Source organism: Micropterus dolomieu, linkage group LG10 (genome assembly GCF_021292245.1).
Source record: "Micropterus dolomieu isolate WLL.071019.BEF.003 ecotype Adirondacks linkage group LG10, ASM2129224v1, whole genome shotgun sequence".
In the NCBI taxonomy this organism is placed as follows: domain Eukaryota; kingdom Metazoa; phylum Chordata; class Actinopteri; order Centrarchiformes; family Centrarchidae; genus Micropterus; species Micropterus dolomieu.
This window is the reverse complement of record NC_060159.1, coordinates 8,757,741-8,784,110: the sequence shown is the minus strand read 5'-3', so window position 1 is coordinate 8,784,110 and position 26,370 is coordinate 8,757,741. Positions and strand designations below refer to the sequence as shown.

Sequence of the window (26,370 nt, the reverse complement as noted above, 5' to 3'; positions counted from 1 at the left end):
CCCACCCACACACACACACACACACACACACACACACACACACTCACACACACAAACCCAATGACTCACTTAAGAAATTGAAGGCTTAATTGGAAAAGAGCCGACATTTAACAGCATGGAGCATAATTATAAAGTTAAAAAAAAATTGTTTGAAAAATTTGGAAATTATATTTTTGGGAGATGCTTCTCAGTCTCCACGTTAGGCATGTGTTTTCATAGATGATTAAAATATTCTGTCCTGCAAATTTCAAATCTTTTCCAATTCTAAAATGTATGTCCTCCTCTTTTTAGTGTGCTCCTCCACTGCCCGCCCTCATCTCAAGTATTCAGTCCTTTCCCACAGTGTGTCTTATTACATTCAACCTGCCATCTTACCCCATGATACCTGAAGGATGTAATGCTACTCCAAAATGTACGCACACGTCTGCCCCACGCCCCCACCAAAAAACCTATTACCCTACCCTTTAAAGGGCCGATGCACAGAGCAAGGAGACAGATCATCTCCGGTAATTCCGTTTTACCCCTCAGGATTTTCCAATAAGTGTGCTCTGCAGGCATTTAATTTATGGCCACTGCATCTCCGCACCACAGCAATGTAAAAAGCTCCAGAATCTTTGAGCGGACCTGACACATGCTTTCATGCCATTTATTTCTTGCTCTTCTTTTCTCTCTGTCTACCCATGAGTTTTCTATGCTTGTGAGTCAGAGTGTTATGACCATGAGATGGGTAGAGAGCTGTGTTAAAGCCCATTACAGTGTCGGCCCCGTGTGAACACTGCAGCTGAGCCCTGAGTGCACCGTTCAGACCTCTGCTGCTCCGCCTGAGGGGAAGACAGGACACTGTATTACTCAATATTCAAATTTCAATTAGCAACGTTGTTCTGGCTTGCTGTATTTAAAGGGTCAGTTACTCTCACTTACCTCCGGTATTATCTAGCCATGCAGATAGTTTGGGTTTTGAGAAATCTGATTTCAGACAGAAAGATAACAAATTTTACACTGAGTACACATACACTTTTTTTCATTTTAGTTAAATTTGGTTAGATTTTTTAACTCCAAAGTCACATCGAATTAAGACATTATAATTAATTGTAAGTCAAACCCTTGTGAAGAAGTTGTCTTAAATCAGTTGTATGTGCAACTTTAGAACAAATGTTTTTGGTAGAAAAGTTGTTTTGATAAAAACTAATAATGGTGAAGTACGTGGATTACCCAGAGTAACAAGGATGTTATATCTGGAAATAGATGTTTCTGTGGAGTTTTTAAAAATGTAATGCTGTGAGCACCACAAATGAAATTTATAACCCTGAGCTGGATTTATAAAACCCTCGCAAATGTTGCACAACTAGATACCACTAAATGTGGGTAAGAAAATTACTTCTTTATTTCAGTAAACCGAACTCTGATCATGAAGCTGCAAGCCTTGCATTGACATATCAAAAGTGTTCAAGCAGCACTCACTGTAAATTATTTGGCACTCGCACTTTCTTTCATCGCTCCTCAAAATAAACTTCTATTTTTAAGTTAAGTTAAGTTTGTGTAAAGTTCTGTCAATCCAATGTCCATGTTGAGTTTTTTCCCTCATGCCAGTGGCTATGTGTTCACACTTGGACGGAGGTTTAGGCTTTTAAACTCTCCACCTGTCACTGTGTCCTTTTTGTCCTTTAGAGCATCTGACACAAACTGGACTTGTTCCTGCCAGATAGCCTTGAAGTCTCCCTTATTATACCTGATGTTATGGATAGAATACCATGGCCTCAAAACCACAAAGTAAACACAAGCAAAACACGAATCCCACCACTGATAAAGCTACCACATTACGTTTATTTATTTTTATAATACATTCTTGATTTATGTTATGACAGAACATGTAAATGAAAGCCATTTTTAGCCCAGACAGTGCGGGCTTTGCATGTGAACATGTTTCTATCCTAACATATCTTAGTAGTGTATGTACTACCACAGAATAGATGGTCTTATAAGAACAAGCTAAATGTATTCCCTGTAAAATAGGGGGTCTTTTTAGGCTGAAGGATGTATTAGGGTGTGTGTGTGTGTGTGTGTGTTGCAGCTCCCCTCCTTCCCCTCCGCCTTCGCTCACCACCATTTTGACAGTCTCTGCTGATTTTAAGACTTCCTCTTGAATAAGTGGTGCATTTTTCACAAACAAATTTCTTTGCCTGAGTGTGCCCATCTTTTACCCCCCTCGCCAGATCTCTCCTCCTCTGTCTCTCCTGTCCTCCCTGCCTCCCTCTTTCACTATTTAAATTCAAGTCTGCAATCAGACGCAGCATAAAAATCCACCTCTTTTAGAAGCTCTGGATAAGTCATTTCCATAACATAAGTGCTCAGACAAAACAAACTGCCACTTGAGCTGGTTTCTATTGCACTAATTGAGCAGGTTGATGAGCATGCTCTTCTTTTATTTTAAGCTCTTTTTTCCTCCCTTTTCTTCCCCACCTCCCTCCATCACTTTAACCCTGAACAACACTCCCCTTCCCTTCTTTCTGTCTTACTACCTGCCCCCACTGCAGGGCTTTGCGTGGAAAAAGGGCAATAACACTATGTGGCTTTTTGCTTTGCAGGAGGAAAAAGAGTAACTACCTTGGTTTTTCCAGCCAATGTCCATCCAGAGACAAATGCCATTGTCTTTTATTTTATTTTTGGATGTCCTTCTCCCCTCTCACCTCCTGAGTGCGCTTTAAATGACGACTAATGTCTCAGTTCATACACTACAGGCTACTGATGATTATTGCAGCGGGGACAAAGGCTCTGTTTAGGTGTGATGGTGGATTTTTTTTGGGGGTGGGCGGGGAAATCTCTTATTTAAAAGACCAAGGCACAGTCATGGAACAACCCAACCCCTCCCTCAGAAGGATGGCTGCTGGCTCCCTGTGGAAGAACCGTCTCACCCTGCCTCCCTTCCTTTTGCTTCCTCCTCATCGCCCCCCAGCCCCCCTCTCCCATCTTCACTCTAACCATTTTGTCTACCTGTCTCATCTTGTTTGTTTTGCTGTCTGTGTCGCACTAAATGCTGACTGTTTGTCATGAGTTCTAATCCAACAAAATGGTTCCAACAGAAAAAGAAAGAACAAACGCACACACACACACACACACACACACACACACACACAATGACAAACAGACAGAGTGTTATCATTTTGCTACCATGAGTGACAGAAGCAAACAGCCTCCATCCATCTTAATGTAGGCTACTTTTCATATTGTTGATGTAGCCACCGGAAGAGAGACATAGTAGTTGGGGCATGCCTCCTGCAGGGCTTTTATTCCATTTATTTTGCCCTTGAGTGGATTATTGTTTCACATGGGACATTAAACACTGTTGGCGAGGTGTTATTTAACTCTCTCATGCCTCTCTGGGGGGATTCAGCATGTGAACTAAACTCTGCCATTTGATCCCGGTGAAGTCACAACGTGGCCCTGTTCTGAAAAGCAGCCCTCAACTCCCCACACATCTCAGGCTCTGCATTACGAAGGGATATCATATTCTATTTAATTTGCTCATCCAAGCACTCCCTGGAACCTCTTACACCATGCCAGTAGGAGTGGATACTCTGCTTTGATATCCAACACGCACACAGGAGCGGTATAAGCTCACGAACAGCGAGAGCTCTCCAGTACAACATACTCTAACCAGCATACTTAACATTCTGTCATATGTCAGTGTATGAACTGTGCTGTCACTTTCTTTCTCTTTGTTTTCTGTCTGATAGCTCATATGTACCCTGCCATGTATGCATGTCTACCTCTAAAACTATGCATACATGAAAACACACATGTGATACGCATGCCTGTTGAAACAAAGCAATAACTTTTGTTTGCCTAATCTTTGTTCAGAGAGGACATTTTGTTTCAGATGCAGCAATATAGTTGCAAATCTGCTAGCCCCATAGAAAAGTAGAAACCACCCAAAGTTCTGTTTCTGTCCCTTTTTCACTTTATGTTTTTATCTTATTGTGTAATGATTCTCTTATTTTCTCCCTACTCTCGTACTGGCCCAGGTGTGTAATGGGTGTCGTGCGTAGCATACACGTATCTGTGTCCGTATCTTCTTTTTGTTTTGTTTCTTCGCTTTTCCTCTCGGAGTGTCCCTAACTCGCCTCTCTCTGCCGTGATTGGTTGATCAGGTCATCGGGGGAGACGAGGAGTGGGGAGGTGCTGGAGCTGAACATGAGCAACATCAGTGCCGACGTGCTGGAGCTGCTGCTCGAGTTCGTCTACACGGGCTCGCTGGTCATCGACTCGGCCAACGCCAAGACGCTGCTGGAGGCCGCCAACAAGTTCCAGTTCAACACCTTCTGTAAAGTCTGTGTCTCCTTCCTAGGTAGGAACTACTCAGAAAACAGGAGGGGGTTATGTGTGTGTGTGTGTGTGTGTGTGTGTGTGTGTGTGTGTGTGCGCACAAGTGTTATGTGTTTATATCAGCAAGTGTGCATGCTTATTGCATCAGATATTCCTATGTGATCTTTCCTGCTATACACGTATCTACATGTACGCTCCTTTTAGTCATGTTTCCAAAGCTAGCAGCTGTGTGAGAATTCTGCCTGCAAATGCTCTCAGTTGGGCATGGTGCCTCTGATCCTGTCCCAGTCGGTAGGACCAAGCATGGGGGCAGATTTCTAAAAAGGTCAGGGAACAATTGTCACTTAAATGTCAAATCCTCTGGCCTGAACCATGATAGAATCGAAAAATAGCAAAACAGATTGACACTTAGACATGGTATGGATAGCGGTGCAAAGGAGAGGAGGGGCTTTCGGGAGCCCAAAGGGTCACGTGAAAAGCAAATGGCATGTTCCAGATTTTAGCAGGTAACCAGCCAAAAAGCTGCAAATGTCAGGTTTTGCATTCCATTTAATAAATTGTTTTGAGTATCGGTAATACAAGGGAAGTGCATTTTTGCAAAAAGGTCAGCGGCAGCAAAGGAGTGAAAGTAAACGAGAACCAGCAGTCCACATTATTGATTTGTTTTTCTCCATTTGGGGGGGGGGGAACGGGGAAAACAGGGAAGCCATTTGTAGACTTCATTGCCAGTGAACCATCAATCCATTCTTCCTCGACAAGATTCATGACATTTCAGAACATTTGAAGGGGAGAAAATACAGGCACAAGCGTGTGTCCTTGAGCAAAAAGAAATTGATACTGTGTCACATATTATTGAAGTTTGTAACAAATACACTCAGGAGAAATGGCTCCTCGACCTACTTATACCACTTTGACTTTTATTCAGAACTTCATATTCAAGCTAATGAAAACTAAGTCATTTATTGTGTTCCTGCTACTCCATTTTATTATCAGAGGATTTGAAGTGAAATGGCAACGTGCTCCGAGTTTCAACAGTCATTACTTTATCTGCCACAATGGGGGGGCTTCAGCTATAACTGATTTTGTAGCACACGTTTATGCAACAAATTAAACTGGAAATCTGGCTGTCGAGCATTGAAGAAACTGATGAAATGATTATGCAACATAATGTTGTGAGTGTACAAGCATACACAGTGAAATAACTTTCATTTTCAGACTGCCTTTTGATTAGCTCCTAACCCCCACTTTGATACTGCATGGAGCTCGCTTTTATTTGGTCATTGGTTTGGTTTTTATTTAGTTGTGACTTAGGTGACCTTTATTGGCTGATATTTGTTTAGGAAAGACTTTCGGACTCTGTCTTTGGTGATAAAAGGCCTGGCGGTGCTTCCCCTTGATAGCTATTGTTTAACCAGCCCTCTTTTACTGGCCACTGACCCAGTCAATCCATTGGTTTGCCTGCATGTGTGTGTGCACTACACTGCCAACAAATTTCTCTCGTGATAAATGGCAGTGTGTCTTAAAAAACTTGAATTACAGACACACCACCTTAAATGCTGCACCCTTACAAGAGATCACAGACAGTAGAATAAGCCTTCTCCCCGCTGGCCTGGCTATCAGGATAGTTTCATATATTCTCAGCTTTGTGTGTGTGTGTGCGTGTGGTAGACCTCGAGATCTGACAGGACTTCTTTAAAGTGGCCCAGCTAATCCCAAATCCCGCTCCTTGCCACCCAGCACCTCCTGCCTGGACTGTGAGCGATCGATTTCCCTCGTTGTTTGTCCCCGGAGCTGTTTTGAGTTATTATACTTGTTCTCCCTTAGTCTCAGGCAGATACACACCCGATAGGCTATGGTTCTGTGCTACCTGCAGCCGCTTTTTTTGTTCCTGTAGCGTTCTAGGTCTGTGATCCTTTTATCGTGTGAATAATGTTTTTTCTCTGTCTTAATCAATCTGCCTGTGTTTTTGTTTCTCTCTTGTTTGGTTTCTCTGTCCCCTCCCTCTGTTTTTCTGCCTGTCTCCACATATCTCCGACTTCGTTAATTGACTCCAGAGAAACAGTTGACTGCAGCTAACTGTCTGGGAGTGCTGGCTATGGCTGAAGCCATGAGTTGCACGGAACTCCACAACATGGCCAAAGCTTTTGCACTGCAGAACTTCCCAGAGGTGTGTAGAGATTTATCATCTTTCAAAACCATTCATTGATTCCTGGGAAACAAAGTTACACGCTAGTTCAGAGAAAATGAAAACAAGTAAAAGTATTTGCTAACAGCAATCAAATCTAATTGAAATCACTACTGTAATAAAGTGAATACCCATAGCAGTCAGTAAATTAATAAATTATTTAACTTTACTTGAGACTTACCTTTACATTGCAGAGAGGGAAATTGTATTTTCTGCTGTAGTTAGTAGGTTGAGATTAAGATCTTAGATTTAAAACATTCATGGAGCCAATTAAAAGTGATGCATTTTGTTGTTTAAACTACCACATATCATGTGTAGTGTTATTCCAGTATAACATTAAAACTTTCTACCTCATTTAGGCTTTTAACAAATAGGATGCAATTTACATGATGTACTGTACTATGTGCTCGTTACCAAGCGTTAGATATCTTAATGTAAAATATGAACATTATTTTTGAAACCCAAAAAAAACATGAGAAATTCAACGCAATCTCAGCTTTCTTGTAGCTTAAGGAGAAGACGAATCACACAAAATCACATAGGATAGAAAATATATTTGCTTCACTTTAGGGTTTGAAAGTATGTTGCTTTTCTGACCTCACCTTTGTCACTGATGCCACAGCATAATTATTAGCTATTAAAGAAGAAACTAGACAGAAAAACTTTCTAGTTAACGTTCAACTGTGACAAGTCAAGGACCAATTATGAAGTGTTCAAGGAATAGTTCTATATTTTGGGAAATATTTTTTTCCTGTGGCAAAAGCCAATAAGCATATTATGCTGAGAGTAACTGTAGATGAGAGATTAGTGGCCCTCTTATGTCTGAGAGAAATAAGAAAACATGGCTAATCAAATTAGATATACAGTCAGGAACCATTACATAGGTTTTTGATCTTTTCACTTTCAGTCTCAACATGGGTCTAATTTCTTTAGAATAACAATACTACCATCAGAATGACTCTAAATAATTTAGTTAGGTGGATCTAGAAGTTTTGCTTATTTTGATTGCCTGTCCAGTAATCTAAAAATCAAATATACTGACAGATGATCAAATCTGCTGTACCACTGTACACTGAAACCAAAACACCCAGATTATGGTTTGCCTTCACATATTTTAAATGAAATGATTTGATATAATTACAGTAATCTCTGCATTTTTACTGTAGTTTGCAATGTCCCTAGAAATAATCTTGATAAATTAAATTTTGGATATGCTTGTATACCATTGATGTGCCCTAAGAGGAGATTGATTATTTCATAACTCTTCAGGTGGCAGGACAGGAGGAGATTTTGAGCGTGTCCAAGGAGGATCTGGTGGCCTATCTGTCAAACGACAGTCTCAACACCAAGGCTGAAGAGCTGGTCTACGAGACAGTCATCAAATGGATCAAACAAGACCCCAACTCCAGAGTGCAGGTAATAAAAAAGAGAGCTGATGAGTGTGTTTGGGAAGTGTGTGTCTGACGTTACAGCGCACTTTACCAAAATGAGCACACGTGTATCATGAAATAAAAAAAGCGAGATAAAACCTTCGTTACCCCTGACAGTAGAGATACTGGATGTCTGCAGGGCCGAATTAGTGTGGTTGTTTTATCGACTATCCCTGTCTGTTCCGAGAGATACACAGCATAAAAAACAGACAATTGTCTCCTTGTTCTCTCTTGGTAGTGTTCATCAACTTTGTGCTTCAGATGCAGCCTAACACAGCAGTTGTTCACAATCCCAGGAGTGCTTTGCCCTCAGAATGTGTTCTATTCTTAGTTACACTTCATTTGTTTGTAAGACACTGTACTGCATTAAAAAAAACAACAAAAACTCTGACAGCCGCAGTCCTTTTTCTGCATGCCTAACAGGTGTTTGATTTATTCCTAGAGGCTGTTAATCATAATCCAAGGGCATATCTGCTAGAGAGTTATTGACAGTGAAGTACAGCAGGTCAAATTTTAACAAACGTGGAATCGATAAGCCTCAAGGTCAGAGTGTCAGCTCACATACATGAAAAGTTAAATGGACTGCACTGTAGACAGATATCATATCCATCCAGCAGGAAATTTTTATGGATTCAGTCACAAAGCCATGAATTTAAAACTGATCATTTTAAAGTATTTTATAGCTGTTTAAAAATGGAGGTGAGATTATTATCAGATAAATTACACCAGTCCATCAGTGGAAGAGTCATTCATTCAGAGTAATGTCTTCTCATCAATTCAGCAAGACCAACTGCCTTATAAGAGGTGGATCTGATTCAGTGCAGACCTCCGTAATCAATGTTACTTTATTGGCACCTGCTTTTATGAGGAACATACGTCAATATTTGAATTTTTAACCTTTTGGATTAAACATTTAGCATTTATCTTTTGATATGTGGCACTCTGAGATTATGGTGAAATCTATCAAGCTTACTGAGCATTTTGTAGCAGAGGATTTTAGAGTATTGAGTGCAACGCAAAGCATAGGGACCATTGAAAGCAGATGGCGATGCTCTGTAGTTGTTCACATAGGTGCTACGATTGAAATAAAAAAGAAATAATATTGAAGATGTTTTTATGACAAGGATATCAAACACCCCTACTGATAAATAACTATACTAACCACTATAATTCGAATTTGTGTGGTGACTGATAGGAAATTCACACGGAGCCACAACAAGGCTGATTATTTTAGGAGAACACACAATCCTTGTCATCGGCATGAAAAACCTCCAGCCAGCTCAGTGCGGCGGACTCCTGCAATCTCACACTCTAATGGAGAGGTGCAGAGGTGAGTTACTCAGATGAAGTAGAAAAAAAAAAGAAACGGAACATTTTTCCCGGTTGTCTGAACAACCCACCGCACTGGTTCCTGAGACGAGACACCCGGGTCACCCCGTCTCCAGAGAGAGAGTAAGAAAAGACTGAGGGCGGCAAGAGAGTTGGAGCGAGAGAAAGAAGCAGAGCAAGACAGTAACTGGTGAGGAATGGTTGAGAAAAGAGAAAGAGATGGTGAGAAATGAAGAAAGGGGAATGGAAAAAGAGCCCCTGTGTTCTAATCTGATATCCAACGGTTTGTGCCTCTGCACACAGCCATGACATCCAGGCAGCGGCAATGTGATTGAGCTCTCGGTCAAGCTCAAATCTCCTTCCCATGTGTGACCGAAAAAACAACTAGCAAGCCTGGTGCCTGCGGAGAGGACAGCAGAGGAGGAGAGCAGAGAGAGAACAGGCTGCTTCCATCATGCCACAGGAGAAGGTTATGTGACCCTGAGGGCTGAGTTTACACGCGTGGTCCAGCACCAGCTCATCATTCCCACCCTCCCTTGCCTCCGTCCCTTCTGCCCATTTGGAGGCAGAGAGCAGCGGAATCACTCCCCCAGAACCTGTGACACTTTTAATGACATGTCAGGGCAGAATGTCAGAGCACTGCTGAAAACTCAGGCATGGGAGAAGGAAAAGCTTTAAGCCTTGAGCTAAGTTTTGTGTGTGTTTGCATTCATTTGAGTGCGTGTATGTGTGTCTCTGCATGTGCTGTGGGTTGTAAGCTGCAGGCTACAGAGTGGAAGAGTGGCATATTGAAGGCGCTGGGTAAATAATATGCAATTTTCTCTCATCGCTATGCTGTCACTAACATCTGATGGCACCAGGAAACGAGACCCGGACATCGCTTAGAGACAGAGGGAGAGCATTTGAGCGTTAATAATGGTTTCCTATGAGACACAAAGCCGCTGAATGAAAGAAGAGAGCTGTTTCAGTTTTCTTTGATTGAGTATCACTAAAGGTGTGCCTCCCTATAAGCATATGTACATCTCTGAATGTTTTTTTTGTTTGTTTTTTAATTTTGGACAGAGCCAGCCTTGCTGTTTCCCCCTGTTTCCAGTTTTTGTTAGATTAAGATAGCCATCTCCTAGTAATATTTAAAGGACAGAAATAAGAGTGGTATGGATCTGTATATTTAACTCTCATCAAGAAAATTTATTTACCAAAATGTCAAATTATTCATTATGCATTTGTTGAGCAAAAATATCAAACATTAGCTATTTCCTGCCTTTTGTTTTTGAGGATTTGCCACTTTGAATATTTTGGGGTTTTGACCTGTTGGTCAGACAAAACACGCATTAAGTCTGCGAGACACTGGTTCCATCAGTTACATAAACAAAAGGCTGGAAAAAAGGTGTCCTGCGTCGTGTTTTCTCTGTGAAGGTGCTGACAGAGAGAGACCTGTCCTTCCTTTCACCCAGCAGTCTTTTGTGAGGCGACCACAGACACATGGCTCCAATTATAACAGGCCAGGTTCTGCCAAATCCCTGAATAGGACCTCCATTACGCCGCACTTCAACATATTTTATAAAGGATCCTATCATGCCAGGTGACTCAACCTGACAAAAGAGGCTGATTAATTGGCTCTTTGGAAAGTGGCCAACTAATGTAAGCTAAAAAGGACAGTTAATGGTGTATTTTTGTGATAAAAAGGCCAGCCTTGCCATTAGCAAGGACCTGCTGTCCTCTCATCAGAAATAACAATGGCCTGCCCTAACATTTACAGTTCCCAAGCCAAATTAATATAGTTAAAGGTATTACTCTATATGCTTATACGTTACTAGTTTTTATTTGAGGGGTTTTGTACAATTTACTGGTAATGTGTTTTTTTGTTTGTTTGTTTTTTTTTTTTGCTTCCAGCACTCATTAATAAGAAAAAAAATCCTTTTCCCTGAACAAATGATGCTATCATTATGTAGTCAGAGTATAACATTATCAAAGGACAAAAATACTTTGAGGCTGTGTAGGGATATAAACTGAGTTTCCATAACAGTATTATGATTCGTTTACCTTCAAAACCACAAATGACCCTTTTACCACAAGCATCACTTTTAATTTAGTGATTCTCTTTTAAAGCTCCAAATTCAAAATGGAAACTTTTCATCACCCTACACCTCTTAAGAAAAGGTTAATTGTGTTTTTAGAGATGAGACGTCACAACAATCCTTGAAGAAGAAACTGTTGTAGAGTGTGCCGAGTGAACATGTAGGCCATTTCCAGCATGATCTGTGACAAAAACGCTCTCTTGACGAGACGTAGCTAGGCAATGGAGGTTGATGCAGCGGGAAATCTTTGCTTCTGCCTATCTGGCTTCTCTCCTCTTTTTCTCTTTCTGGCCAAATCACACAAACACACATAGGGATTTACACAAATTGCACAGGATGTCATTGTTCATATCCCTGTGCTTAGACATTCACACAAGACTGACAATCACTATATAGGCCCTAGTGTGACTTGCGTATTAGAGAGTGGACAGGATCTGATGCAAGCCACTGAACTCCGGACCTCCAATCTCATCTGTGTCCTTTATCGTCCCAGAGCGTGCTCGGTCCTGATGTGTGCAGCCAGTTGAAGCGCAGTCACTCAACCACGGCGGCTGAATATCCAGAGCAAGTCAAAGGCATCTCCATTTCCACTGGGCTATCTTATAAACATACAAGAGTTACATGAGTGATACGCATAGAGAGCAAACAAATTACGCTGTTTTTTCAAAGGAAGCAATCTTCTTTTTTCCCAAGAGTTAAGTTGAGAAACAAGCTAGAAAGTTTTATGTTAATATACAGCAAGCAGTCATTCATATGAATATGTTTTGAATTAAATGAGCCAAAGAAAGCTTTTTTTTTTTTTTGAATGAAGTCATGCTGAAATAGGCCTCAGAGGAGAACACATTGCACCTGTCAGTAGTTGCTCAGGGCAGCAGACAGCGTCTGTCGTCCGCTACATCTCTCTCCATCCCCCCATCCATCCGTCCGGTTGATATGCACACATAGTCATGCAAACGCAAAAAACACACAAACGCGTTCAGCAAAGCATCTCTTGAACCCAAATGAAGAGCCATTTGCAAGAGCATATTTACTTATCCATTATGTGTTACCAGAAGGGAAGCACACAAGTGTGTTTTCACACATAAACCTGCACACACTCAAAAGGACACTGAGCTGTGGTCATTTCAGCTGAGTGGGTTTGTTAGTGCTGTGAGGTTAAACATGGGTATGCACTCTATTGAACACACACTGTCGTTGAGCGTGAGTGTGGGTTTTGTTTTGTTTGTTTTTTTCAGACAAAGCTGAAAAGGGTTGTCCATTCTTCACACTAAAGCAGAAGCATACTCCTATCTGCTCAGAGCAAAGCAAATAGATATGACTGTTCATGTGTCATTTATTTGACGCCACTATGGCACTGAATCATTTCTCACACACACACACACACACACTGATACACACATACAGTAAGAGGTGTTAGTCCTTGCTGACAGTAGTGGAATGGGGAATGCTCAGTGGACATTTGTCATCTGTGTTAGCGGATGGCGGCTTCCCGGCTGCTTCTCTGCTGCCTCTGACAGATCTGAGTGGCTCCCTGTTAGACACATTATCCGTGCCTTTCACCGGGCTCAACCCATTCACATCCTCTGTCCACCTGCATGAATATGTGTGTCGGAGTGTGTGTGTGAATAAGAAGTGAGTTCTTTTGGAGTGGGGCTGTGTAGTAGCATTTTCTTTGCAAGCTCAGTAGTAGATGAATTCTGATGGGGATGCATAGCATGTGCACCCTCTTCCACTGAGAACATTGACCTGGTGTGTTTGTGCATTGGGACAGTGTGCAAGATAGAGACCATTAGAGAGATAAAGTCACAAGGTGTTTTCTGTGTTGAACATCAGGATACAAGTGAATAAGCATATGGACTCCTCATAAATGATCCTCGTCCAAGGAAAATGGAAGAGGGAAAAAAAGTCTGTGTGTGGGCGGACAAGCTAAAAGCAGGGTCTCCATATGTCCTCAGACTCCTGTGGATACTCTCCATATGTTCCACATGGTAAAAAAAATACTGAACTTATTAAGAATGTGAAAAGATCATGCCATGTTGTCTTTAAATGCACAGTAGGCTCTGTATCTTTAGTTTCCATGGTAGCTATTATGATTTGCAGCCATTAGATGCCATCTCTCTTTAAAAGCATACAAGGATTGCTTGCATGAGCAGGCAAGAAGATGGAAATGGCAGGTCACACCATTTGTCTGGAGGGACAGCTCACATTCACTCTACGTGCCTGTGCATGAGAGAATGATTGCTCGATAGGTTGTTGGGGATGAAGAAAAATGCAGTCTGATAGATGCCACCTCCTCATCTGCTGAGTACAAGCACGTCACTCATTGGTCTGAATGTTGGATTCACTTGTGAGATAAGCCTTTAACACAATTTCAGACATGTAAAAAATCTTGACAATATCTGGGTACATAAAGCACAAGCACACGGCCATTAAATTATCTGCACCGAAGAATTAAGCCTCAGTTCACCAGGAATTCATGTATTGGCAGTATTAGTACAATCCTGTCAGTATATCTGCCACAAAAAGAGAAGACTTCATCCTCAAATACAATGGGTGAAAATAATTTTGGCAGTATGGGTTTTGATAGAAAAAGGTTCAGATAGGTGGAAGATGTGGGAATTAAAAGACTAAACCGTTTAACTGTTTGTAGATTTTTATCACAATACTAGTGTATCACAACAAAATGATTGGAGTAAAGCATCTCCAGTCCTAAAGGTGCAGCTATGTTGGTAATTTCTCCTGAAGGATATGCCTCTTTAAATGAAAGTTTAACCCAAAGGAATGAATTACTTATTATTTCACTCTTTCGAAACAGGTCTGTGTTGTTGCTTGTACTTTGTTTAAAGGTTTTAGATGGGAAGAGTCTATGTGCTAGGGGCACATGCCTATGAGGCTGTAGGCTACTGTAAGCACAGCAGTACTTTGAGCTAAATGCTTAGTATGCCTTGGCGTACTAACGTGTTTACAATGGCTTACTGTCCCTAACTGCTGTTTAGCAGATACATTGTTAACCATGTTCACTATTTTAGCTTAGCTTGTATGCACGCTAACATTGCTAATTAGCATATCTGTACAAGTCATGTCTGTATAAACTATTATGGCAGTCTATCCAATAGTTGTTGAGGTATTTTAGTCTGGACGAAACTTCCACGGCTGACTGACGAACATTGCCATCACTAGAGCCTTGTTGCTAGCATGCCTAACAGACTTGTTACATAAGAATGAAGCCTTTGTCTTTTTGCACTACAATTCATAAATTGATTCGTAGAGGCACAGGTACACATGGCAGTTAAAAGCCGTGCATAGCAAAAATGGAATTAATGCTTCCCCAAGTGAATAATGTCAGTGTATTTACTAAGTGGCAAGTGATTGAAAAGAAGACACCTTAGTAATTAGCAACACAATGAATAAATCCAGTGAACTGCCCAATACAACAGCATACATGAACCACACTGGAATTAGATTTGCATAAAAGCATGTAATTAAGCCAGATGTATGGTGTATATAGGACACACACTAACCAAATGTTCCACAAGTCAACGAATGAGTCACTGACCACAAGGTACAGTATGACATCCTGCAGTGTGAAAAACTGAAAATGAAGGTTATGAAGTTCATCACATCACATAAAATGAAGAACAACTCAAGTGAAGACATAACTGCATAGGTGACAACAAAGCTCTTCTTTGTTTCTTAAAATAAACAAACACTTTATTTCAAACGACAAACATGAACTTTGAGTTAACAGTATCTGCAGTAATTCCTGCTTGAGTAGTTTCAATGGCTGGCACGAAGCAGGCCTCCTTTTTTTCGAGGGGTCTGACACTTTGGATTTGAATATTAGCAGCAAGTGTACAACACTCCCTCATTTCCATGCCGATATATGCGTGTGTGGGAGGAAGAGCGGGGAGCGGGAATGGAGGTGCGGAGAGAGACAGAAAGTGAAAAAGAAGTGGGAGAGATAGTGAGTTAGTTAGAAGTAGAGATGGATAATATTTCTTTCTTTTTCTTCTTTGTTTTCTCAGAAATATAGGGGCAGAGATGGAGGGCGGGTGCTGAATTAAAATAGAGACAAACAGCCAAGCATTATCCTTACCACTCTCCACCATAGAGATCCCCCCCCCCCACACACACACACACAGACACACACAGGTTTCCCACTCTACAATTGAATCCATGGTTGTTTATTTAATCAGAGGTCAGCCTCATTGACTTTACATTGTCTTAATCTCTTCAACAAGATTTGCTGTCAAATCAACCTTCGGAATGAATGCGCTGACCAGATTAACAACTATGACCACAAACAACACATGATTATAATACAGTACATGATCGTCATTCTGCAGACCTTACTGCTGTGCTGAAGTGTAGCCATCTGCCTCTTTCTGCATTCACATGTGCAAATCTATGTGGGTGTGTTTTTGGGTAGATCTTCATGTGGTAGCAGTCCTTACCTTTTTGCAGAGACCAGACGGTGTCTCTTTTGAGATAGTTTTACTGCCGTTTTAAAGATTTTTGGCAAGTGAAAAGAGGCTACAACAGATGTGGTTTTTTGTGGGACTAAGATTTGCAGATGGTGCAGTAAGATGCTTGTTTTTCTTTACTTTGGTAAAGAAAACTTGGCGTGTGTGTGTGTGTAGGGGGGGGTTACCGAGTGCCAAGACAATACTGCTAATGAGAAAACGTGTGTATGGAGCTCAGATGTGGTTTAATTTGTCTATCATGTCTTGAACGCTCTACTTGCAGACTACTACTTGCTCCGAATTCACTTGCGTTTTCTGAAATAGCACCTAGATAACTGATTTTCTACACTCGCTTCTTCCTATTCAAGATCAGGAAGATCTTGGTATCTATCCCAGCCTCCATTGCATGAGAGGCGGAGAAACACCTGCGACAGGTCAGGACTGTGTTGCATAGTTATACACAGATGCCTTCACAGTTACGGGCAGAGTCTCCAGCCCACCTGAGCTGCATGTTTTTGGACCGTAGAGGACACAGGAATATTTGGATGAAGCACACTCAACATGAAAACACCAGAGAAGACAAAATTTGAGGCCGTCCACCTGCTGTTCCAAATAGCGGCAAGATTTCCACATGCACCCGCAGACAATTTAGCACATTTATTTCTGCTGTGCCACTAAGGGCACCACCTGGCTGAAACTGCCCCATATACGGCTTTAATTTAGCTCTGAGGGTCAGAACGGTCAGCTGTGGACCCATTTCGGACCTGCAGATGCACATGTATGATCTCATGAGCCAAATCTAACTTAAAATACAACAACATCAAGTTCAGTCCTCCTCAGATTGTATTAATTTAAAGGATATTTGTTTTAAAAGAATTTACTGTCAAATATTTGTTTTTAAAATTTGCCAATATCCAATTACTGGCATTAATGAAACAGTGTCATAACACCAAAGTAGGAGAGGTTGTGGCAGACCTTGAGAAAAGTAGCTTGTAATAGAAAAGCAGAGCAGTAAGCCTGAAGCTTAAGTCACCTCTATTTGAGTGTGACATGACTCAGTAACTACTGGGGCAAATCTCCCACTATGGGGGCACTTTAATTGGAAGTTGCAGCTTTTCCCAAGCTAGTGAGAATATCTCAGTATGCTAAATAGCTTGCTTTGACTTTACCTTCTTGCTGTGTTTGAGCTGAGGTGCTGGGAGCGACTGCCAGTGTTTATGTGCATATTGAGCGGTTTGTTTGATAAACTGTTGAGTTAGCTGTGTATGTTGGTGGAGGAGGGAAAAAGTCCCATCTGCAGGACAGCGTTTCGCTCGGAGCATGCTCGCAGAGAGGAAATGTCATCAGCAGATTTCTCTGACTGCCGTGGAACCGTCACATCCTCTCTCCTGTCTTATCTCTTCAGTTTACTTCATCTTGTTTTTTATTTTTTCTCATCCTATTGTTCTTTCTCCGTTCCTCCTCTCACTTGTCCTATCCCCTCCTTCTCATGCCATTCTCTCCTCTCCTCCACGATGTCCCTTTCTCTGCTGTCTTATTTCCTCCTTTCTGGTCTCAGGACAGAAAACAAATGGGACACATGCCAGAGCAAAAAGGCCTCAGGTGGGAGAGGGAGATGCTTAGGCAGAGGGTCAGCTTATTATTTGTTCTCTCCTGAATGATCTTTCTCTGAGTCTGTTGTTTTGTCACTCTCCCCGCGCGTCTCAGTCACGTCGCTCTGAGCTGAAGGGTCAACGGGGTCAATCTCCACCCAGCTCTGTCGCTCCATCCAAGCTTGTTTACAGCTTTTACTGTCAACGTAGATGAGACCCCCATGGGGGTACAGACCGGCACACATACACTTAAACACACACAAAAAAAACATGCGGCAGCCAGAGTTATAGACAAGGTTGCCATGGCAACTGTGTGTCCTGCCTCTGCGTCTAAACACCTATACAGTATAGGCACTCATAAGTGTATGCACACCCAGCATTGGAGCAAACATGTACACAAAACAAATATTTGTGTTGCCAGAGTTGAGGATTTATTAGCATTTCGGTTCACTCCACAACATTAAATCTCTTAAAAGCTTAAACACGCTCAAGTCCTCACCTCAAAAGACCTCTTAAAGGAAAAGGAGACAATTATAAGCGGTTAGTGTGTTTTTATTTTGTGGGTCGACCCTTAAAACATGAGCTTTTGGTACTTATGGTGTTGCTGTGGATCATCTTTTGGCTTGAATGGGTTATAATTAACCAGAACTGGGTCTTAATTTAGCTGCAGAAGAACATTAGCTGTCTGTTTAAAGATTTAATTTAAAGACGGAAAAATCTGAAACGGAAGCGGTGAGATACCGGTACCCTGTCACCTCGTTTGGGCTCTCGCAGAATAACCAAAAGCACATATGAAAGTGAGCTGGTGGGCAGATCATACTGAAAAACTTTGCAAGATGTTATCTTGTGCCTTCTTGTTCAATGATGAATAACTTTTAATGACTGAATTAGAAGTCTCTATAGTTGTTTTTAGTTATGTTTGGAAATGTACAAAATTGAATTACCATTGTGCATATATAAAAAATAGGGAGATTTGTTTCTTGGTGTCCTTTCATCCTTGACTGGGCAATTTTGTCCTGCACAAGTATGGGGTCTTAAACACTGACAGTAACTGATCTAATGGACTCGTAACTGCAAGGTTTCCTCACTCTTACAGCCCAGGAAAATTATCCCATATTTCGTCTTTCTTTTTTATGATATTAAGTGTATTTATTTATTTTTACAGCAAACAAAATATTTATAATGAGGTTGGGAGTTAATCCAACTGTTTGTGAAAGATGTGAGCGTACTGGCTGTGATCCACTATGTGTTTTAGTGTGCTATTTGTTTAATGTCGTTCATATGAAACCTCTTTGATCATCCCTGGCAGTTTCACTGTCTGCACACACTGTTTTATTACTGTTTTCTTTTGTGTCTTTATTTTAGCCTCCATTATGTTATTTAAGCATCACTCACTGAATTGCAGCCTTCAACCTCTAATTCTTCGTTCTCTTTTTCCTTTCCATCTGTCTTCTCAGAATCTGTCAGAGCTGTTGGCGGTGGTGCGTCTTCCCTTTATCCACCCGTCCTACCTGCTGAACGTGGTGGACAACGAGGAGCTGATCAAGTCGTCCGAGGCATGTCGTGATCTGGTCAACGAGTCAAAACGCTATCACATGCTGCCCCACGCACGGCAAGAGATGCAGACGCCCAGGACTCGGCCGAGGCTCTCTGCTGGTACGCACATATTGATGTGCATCCTCTTTGGCCTGCATGATCTGAGAACAAGGTGGCAGTTACAGTACATGACTTGCTGCCCACCAGTGTAAATGGCCCAGAACACATTGCCAGGATCTATTCACGCACCCACACACATGTCTACTATTCATATTTCACTGTAACAAGATGACAGAGGTCAGGGTCTCCACAAGGATATCTCCACTGCAATGTATTGATTTTACCCACGACTGGAAAGCAATCATTTAGAGCTCTATAATGTTTTCCACAACTACTGTAAATACTTAAAAGTATACACAGGCAGCAGGTCATATTTCCTAATGTCAGCACAGGCTTTTCTTTCCACAATCAAACAAATGACTACTGGAGCCAAACCTGATTGAGGTTACCATGAAAAGTTGAAAGTGTCCAACCATAACGGCTTCCCAGGGTTTTGCGGGCTACTACACCCAGGCTGTTTTACAGCAAGCCCAACACATAAACATCTCTTAACAACTTTTTAACACCAGCTAGGCACAGTCAGGTCTGTCCTTGCTTTCTAAGCAACCAGCCAACCATTCACTGTCAGACCTCCGCCGATGTCCAAGCCATTGAAGACCGTGTTTGTTTACATCGTTAAAATCAAAGAATCATTCATGGAAATTGGAAGGTGCCTGCAAATTGCTTTTGGCCGTTAGATTTTTCCCTCAGGTCGGCCAGGACCCCACTCTTTCCCCCTGTAAAGAGCTGCCTAATTATAGTGTCTGCATGGTATTATGAGCTTCGCACCAGCACACCTTACCATTCGGCACAAGTTATTTTCTGCTTGGTAGGATAAAGATAATTGCCTAACAAATGGCACTTTATGGGGAGATCAGTTTACTAGCCAATACTGTTGTCCAGCCAGTGTTTATTTGCCAGTAAACAAACAGTGGGGGACTTGCGTTAGGTTAATATTTTTGCATCTTTAATTGCCTGTAATGCAGTCGCATGAGGCTTTATAAAGAATCATTTGCCTATTGAGAAAAGACATTTGTGGCATTATATGCACTCAGCATCGTCCCATTACTCATCCTCGATCCAGTAGTTTCTCTTTGTTCTCAGCAGTTTCTTGAAATATTTTCTGTCAAGGCCCATTTTATAGTGTTTGGTATGTGCATATCTTATGCGTCCTACAGCCCCATTATGCAGGCTGAAGTGTGTGTTGATTCACAGCAGCTTGTAGCTCTGTACAACAGAATTATATAAATGCATAAATGCTGCCGGGATGAATACATTCATGATGCATTATACCTCGATGGCTCTGCGAATGAGAAATATATGTAAGTTCTCCCGATCAAGTTTTTAACTCCTATGAAGTTCTGTGTGTATTGGTTTCAGAAAGTGTGAAAAACTGATCATATACGCGTGTACGGATAAATATGAATGTACCTTGACATTTTGTGTAGTTGTGTGTGTATTCTTGTCGGCCTGAGTTTTTTATGCCTGAGTATGTGCGTGTCAGTCGTCGTGATTGTTTGTGTGCATGCATGTGTTGCTCAGCCATCTGCTACATCGGACATGTTGGGCTCTGCACAGCAGGGTGCGTGGTCACTCGGATTGCAGGATGGACTAGCATGTGTACATGCAGGACAGCGAGAGAGATAAAGAAAAGACTGGAAGGAGAGTTTGAGGTTGTTGGGGATTGTGGTTGGCACACGGAGGACAAGAACGTGAAGAGACATGGGGGAACAGGAGGAGAGGTCGGGATGTGGTCAGAGAGGGGGAGGGAGAGAAGGAGCCAGGGGGATCAGAAATGAAATTTGAAGGGCAGACATTTGATTGAGTTTATTCCTTGAGCATGTGTCTACTTGTGTAAGCAGTAAGTGAGAGAGTGTGTGTGTGTGTGTGTGTGTGTGTGTGTGTGTGTGTGTGTGTGTGTGTGTGTGTGTATTTTAAATGTGCGCAAGCAGATGGGGCACCACCTGAGCTCGGTTGATAAGTCTGTCAAGCGGAAAAAAGAAAGGAAAACTGCCATCCGTGAAGCACTTCTTGCTGAGCGCAGTCAATCTGTGAACTTGTGAGTCTCGTGCATATGTGGGTGTATTACAGTGTGTGCGTTTGCATTTATACTGTGTGTGTGTGTGTGTGTGTGGTCGCGCACGCGTATGGGTACATGGCTGGGCCTTTCACATTCAGTCTTTTTACTAGTGATAAATTTGAGTTGAATAATGTTTTTTTCTTTTGAGACATATTTTTAATGAACATCCTTTCACAGTGCAGGTGTTCTCTTACCATTCATTAGTAGAGACCAACCAATATTGGATTATTGAGGCCGATAAATTAGGATGTCAATGCTTATTGGTGTTTTTACACTTCAGTAATCTTTCAAAGCTAAGCTAACTGTATGCTGGCTATAGCTTTGTATTTAACAGACAGATATGAGTGTTGCATCAATCTTCTCATAACTCCAAATACTCCAGAAAGCGAAAAAAGAGTATTTCCCAAAATGTCCATTAAAGGAATAAGGATTAAGAAGGAATAAGAAGTTGTGCTCAAACTGTGTGGCACTTTTGAAAAGTAAACTTGTCAGTTCCCTCTGGTGGACAATAGAGACTGTTTCTAAATTACCTTATACGGTATATATATAGTACAGTATTGTTCTGTGTTGTAATTTCTCTTCCAACATATGCAACTATACCAATAGACTGTATCTGTGATGAGCTAAAATAGGCAGCTCAACAAACTGTAAAGACAACATTGACATATTATCACCTGAAGTTGTGGTGAAGGTGCTAGATAACATGGCTTATTTACACATCCAGCAAAGAGAGCAAAGTTGGCATTACTGATGAAGGAGCAGTAAGAATAAATCATATTTTATCCATTGTTAATATTGAAAATATTGATTAAAGCAGCTTTAAATATTACACTTTTTTATAATGGTAAAAATCTGGTAACAAAAGATGTACTTGCAAAATCTCTTATATACCTTGTTTACCAGTTTCATGTTGTCTCCAAATTAAACTCATATATCATGTCAAGAATAAGAAAACCATTAATGTGAATATTAATGGACTATGAAGATAGACTCTGCGATGTGTTCATAAGATGGAATAGCATGAACCTTTTGAATTTAACAAAAAGGCCGACATCTTAATGAGTACTTGCTCCATTAGCTGTGAATTCTAAAAAAAAGTCCCTCTATTGCAGCTGAATAGAACCAGACAGATGGTTTCCAAACACCCTTTAATTGTCTTGTTTTCCAATGTTTTTCTTTATATAGAGTCCTGCTGTGGTACATTGTTGTAATGTATGCCTTTACTCAATAGCCCAGTTTTTATTGATGGTAAATTTTTATATCAGTCACTCTGACAGGTCCTGTCACGTTGCTGTATTGTTTGACTCTGTGTGCTCCTGTGCAGAGTTAATAGAACTGATTTGAAAGGAAAATGATATATAACAATGCTGGACAACATTTGGACAAAGCTGTTTTTCTGTCAGAATTACGACAAGGCGAGAGTCATAAAATTCGGAATAACCACCGTGGCATGAAGTTTATATTTCAGTTGCCTCAGTGACTGAAAATGAGAAAGTCCTCTGTCTTGCTTTGCACCTATTTTGCATTCTGGGGCGTTGTATTGAGTGGATTCTCTGCCCATTAATTTTATTAGATGCTAATTAAGGAGCCAAAAAGATACACAGCATAGAAATTGGCTGTCTGCGATCTTTCGATATAAAAGAATTTTAAACATAAAGAGAAGCTTAGTATGCTTCATATTTTTTTGTTGGAATGTGGGTGTGCAGATGGCGTTATTGTATCCTTATTTTTTATTTTTACATAATGTGTGCACTAATTTTAGCGATACTTATTTTCACCTCATGTCTTTCTTACTGTAACTGAGTTTCCTGCTGCAGCAGTGAATCTTTCAGGAAGGCAGGGGCATGTAGCTGATTTTTGTTAACAGCTTCCTGTCTTATATATTTGACCAGAAAAAAGTCTTGGGTGAAGTGAAAACTATGAGTGTCTTATAATGAATCCACGGTGTTTTGCTTACTGTATGTGTATCCATTAGCTGCTAATTGGTTAATTAGAGTACGGATGTGCATCTGATTAGCTGTCATTAGACTTTCCAGGGGATCAGGGGGATTAAACAGCCGCTGGTGCTGGGAGCTCTCTCACAAACCGTTTTGTCTTAAGTCATAAGATGTACTCTGATTTGTTACTCATATTGATGCATTTGTGATTCATTAAGGAGCAGTAAAAGTTTACTTTGGTAAACATGCGGTGTGTTGGTGCACGCCCTCCAACAAAAACCATACATTATGTTCCCATTTCCTTCTCCACATGTGACGCTGTGCTGGGCTCAGAGGAGGGTGGAGAGCGCCAGGACAAACTGTTAACTCAACCCAGCCAAGTGGAATAGCACTCAGACAAATGAGCTGTAATGACTAGGAGATGCAGGGGTCCTGCTCGGCTCACACTGTTTCTCTGTCTTGCTCACACACACACACACATTGTTAAACCTTTAAATCTATTCGCTGTAGGAGGGAATCCTTAAACTGTAGCTCCACTCTTTCTCAGCGTATCTTTCTGTCTGTCCACTTCATCATCTATAATCAAGCATTCATGTGTTTAAAGGCGTAGAAGTAAAGAACTACAGTAACACACAAAGCAGCAGGGGCAACTGAGATAAGAGTTTGAGCATGCAGCAGGTTCACTCCAGCATTTCTGCAAAAGTGTTTTATCTACGTGATCTTTTAGTGTACTAGATTACTCTATTTAAAGTATAAAAATGTAAATATTAAATGTCATTAACCATTTTTCTTTTCTGCAGCATAAGACATGCCAAATAAAACACCGTGTGCTGGTTGTGTGGTGGTCTAAAATGGCTGGATCTCATTAGATCAGTATTTCAATAGCTTGGCTTGCACCCTCAGTTTGGAGACAATAAAACCAGGCTGTTCTGTGAGGTCCAAAGCCCGTAGGCGTGACATTCATCTACTCATTCACACTTCAACTAGCCAGCAGCTCCTTGGAGAGTGACAGTAGCATGCTACCACTGTTAAGAAAGGAGAACATGATTCATACCTTGTAAGGCGAGTATAAAAGATCATCAGATGACTTTTCTCTGAAGTCTGCCACCTACTGCTTCTGACTCAAGCACGATTAACATGCTGTCTCGCTGATTGTCTCAACATTTCCACAACTGTTCCTTGTCAATACAGACAGTAGATCTTTTTCATGGAATAATTGAATTTATTTGTCATCTTTCTCTCTGGCTGTGCAGCCTCAACTCTAACCATTAAGCAAGGCGATCGTGACGGGGAAGCTGTCAGCATTTTGGAAAGACAATTATAAGCTTTGCGCTTTTTTTTTTTCATGTCAGGACTCTGTTGATTATTGTCCTGCTCTGTGTAATTATTCAGCCTGGTTTGTCTTTTAGAGCCAATGCAGCGTGAGATTACTCTGTTGCACCTCTCATACTAGAAAAGCAGGATGCAGGAGAGTGTGCCAGAAATGTCTTAATCGCTCTATGTGAAGAGTGCCCTTCAGCGGATCCTCTTCCGATTTTATTTCTGGAGTCTGACATGGTATTTGAGGGAGGGAGAAAGAAACAGAGTGAGCAGAAGCGAGAGAAAGTTGGATGCAGCTATTCACTGGAGAATTGGAGTATGAGTTTTTGATATTCCTGCGGCTTATCAGTGAGATTTCGAGCAAACACATCTATCTTGGCTCATAAATGTAACATGGAGGCAGTAAATCCAGATTAGATAACCTCTGGTCTAAATATCTGCAGGGGCTGCAGCCAAAATAAAGGTTTCGTCCGCTTGACCTTTTGACTAGTGACTTCTGTCAGCCTGAGCTACCGAGGTGCAAGGGAGAAAGGAAGGGGGGGGCGGGTGAACAATCGTCTCGGCAGTTGGCAGAAAACTTGACTCATTCCGTTCCTAGAGCTGCAGTTCGTGCTCAGACCCAAAGCCAGCAGCATTTACAGGAACATGGATCAGCCTCAGGATCGCTCATGCCACATCTGGCACTTTGACCTGCTCTACCTGCTGAAAAGCTGGAAGGCTGCTTCAGCCTCATCCAATATTCAACAGACAGAGCGAACCTGGTTAGAGATGTATCATTGGTTGTGCTGATGGTGCAGATTTGGTTGTTTGGACTGTGGGTGCATGTGTGCTTGCATCCATCAATTTATAATGTATTAGATTTAAATACTGAAAGGTTAGTGGGTCAAACATCCCAATGACAAGAGAAGAGAAAGAACACATTCCCTCACTTTCCAGTAGTTACATCTAGCTGTACTCATAGTTTTGGTTTTATTTGCCAAGGTTTTGAGGTATCTGTCATCAGATTTGTGTTGTCGTCCCAATGCAGTACATGGAGGGTAAATGAAATTTCATGTGCGCTGAAAGCAATGAAAACTTACATTAAAAAAATCACCAGGAACATCTCTTTTCAGTGACACTGTCCCAGTTACTCTGGAAAATTCACATAACAAACCTTTAACAATTTCCATAGGGAATATTTCTTTAACAGAAAGTAGTTCCATCAAAAACTGTTCTCAGCAAAGTATGTGGATCATCCTCCGTATTGGGGACGCTATTGCTACATGGCAAGATATGAAAGGTATGTCGGTAATTTGAGTGAACTGACCCCTAAAACTTAGTTTGGGGACACTTTAGGCCATGAAAAGGCTCTGTCTTCACTGCCAAGAATACAAGCCAATCACTGGAGTGCAGATTTTTGCCCAACAGAGAAATAACAAACATCCAAAAATGCACACATGCACGCACACTTCAAATCGCGCACCTACATACATATTGTAGCTTGACATTATTTGGGAGCCTTTTGCCCCCTGATACTCACCATAACAAATTAACACCCTGGGAGAAAAATCATAGGATTAGGAAGGGAAAAAAGCAAAAGAGAGAGATTAAAGAGAAGCGGCTGAGATAAGGGAAAATGGTTATGGACCGGTAGTGAGATATAAATGGCTCTCAGCCCTGAGAGAGAGACTGCCTCTGTGGCTGTGATACCCAGTGAGTAAAAACCTGCACATTTCCTATTTTCCCCAGTTATACACTATATGGCTATATTTACACATATATATTTATATATGTGTCACGTTTATTTACTCACAGACACATTGTTTCTCATCAGACTAGACAGGATTGTTGTTTTTCATCGTCATCTGTGTGTTCCTGTGATTTATGTGTTTAATACTTGACTACAAACCAACCAAATTCCCTCCAGGATAATAATAAAGGTAAAGACTAATGAAAAGTGGAGCTCAGTCCCTCATAATCTGACTGTATGAACAATTATTTGAGTGATGTACTCCTTCA

General features: G+C 41.3%; 1 protein-coding gene across 3 annotated transcripts in view; it reads left to right on the top strand.

The window, feature by feature from the left end:
- Positions 1-26,370, top strand: part of LOC123977672 (kelch-like protein 29) — a 212,939-nt gene that overhangs the window by 139,156 nt on the left and 47,413 nt on the right. For all 3 annotated transcript variants that reach the window (XM_046060558.1, XM_046060559.1, XM_046060560.1), the window contains 4 exons: positions 4,149-4,345; positions 6,378-6,490; positions 7,778-7,924; positions 18,858-19,056. In XM_046060558.1, the coding sequence (XP_045916514.1) occupies positions 4,149-4,345; positions 6,378-6,490; positions 7,778-7,924; positions 18,858-19,056 (656 nt within the window). The remainder of the gene's footprint in view (positions 1-4,148; positions 4,346-6,377; positions 6,491-7,777; positions 7,925-18,857; positions 19,057-26,370) is intronic.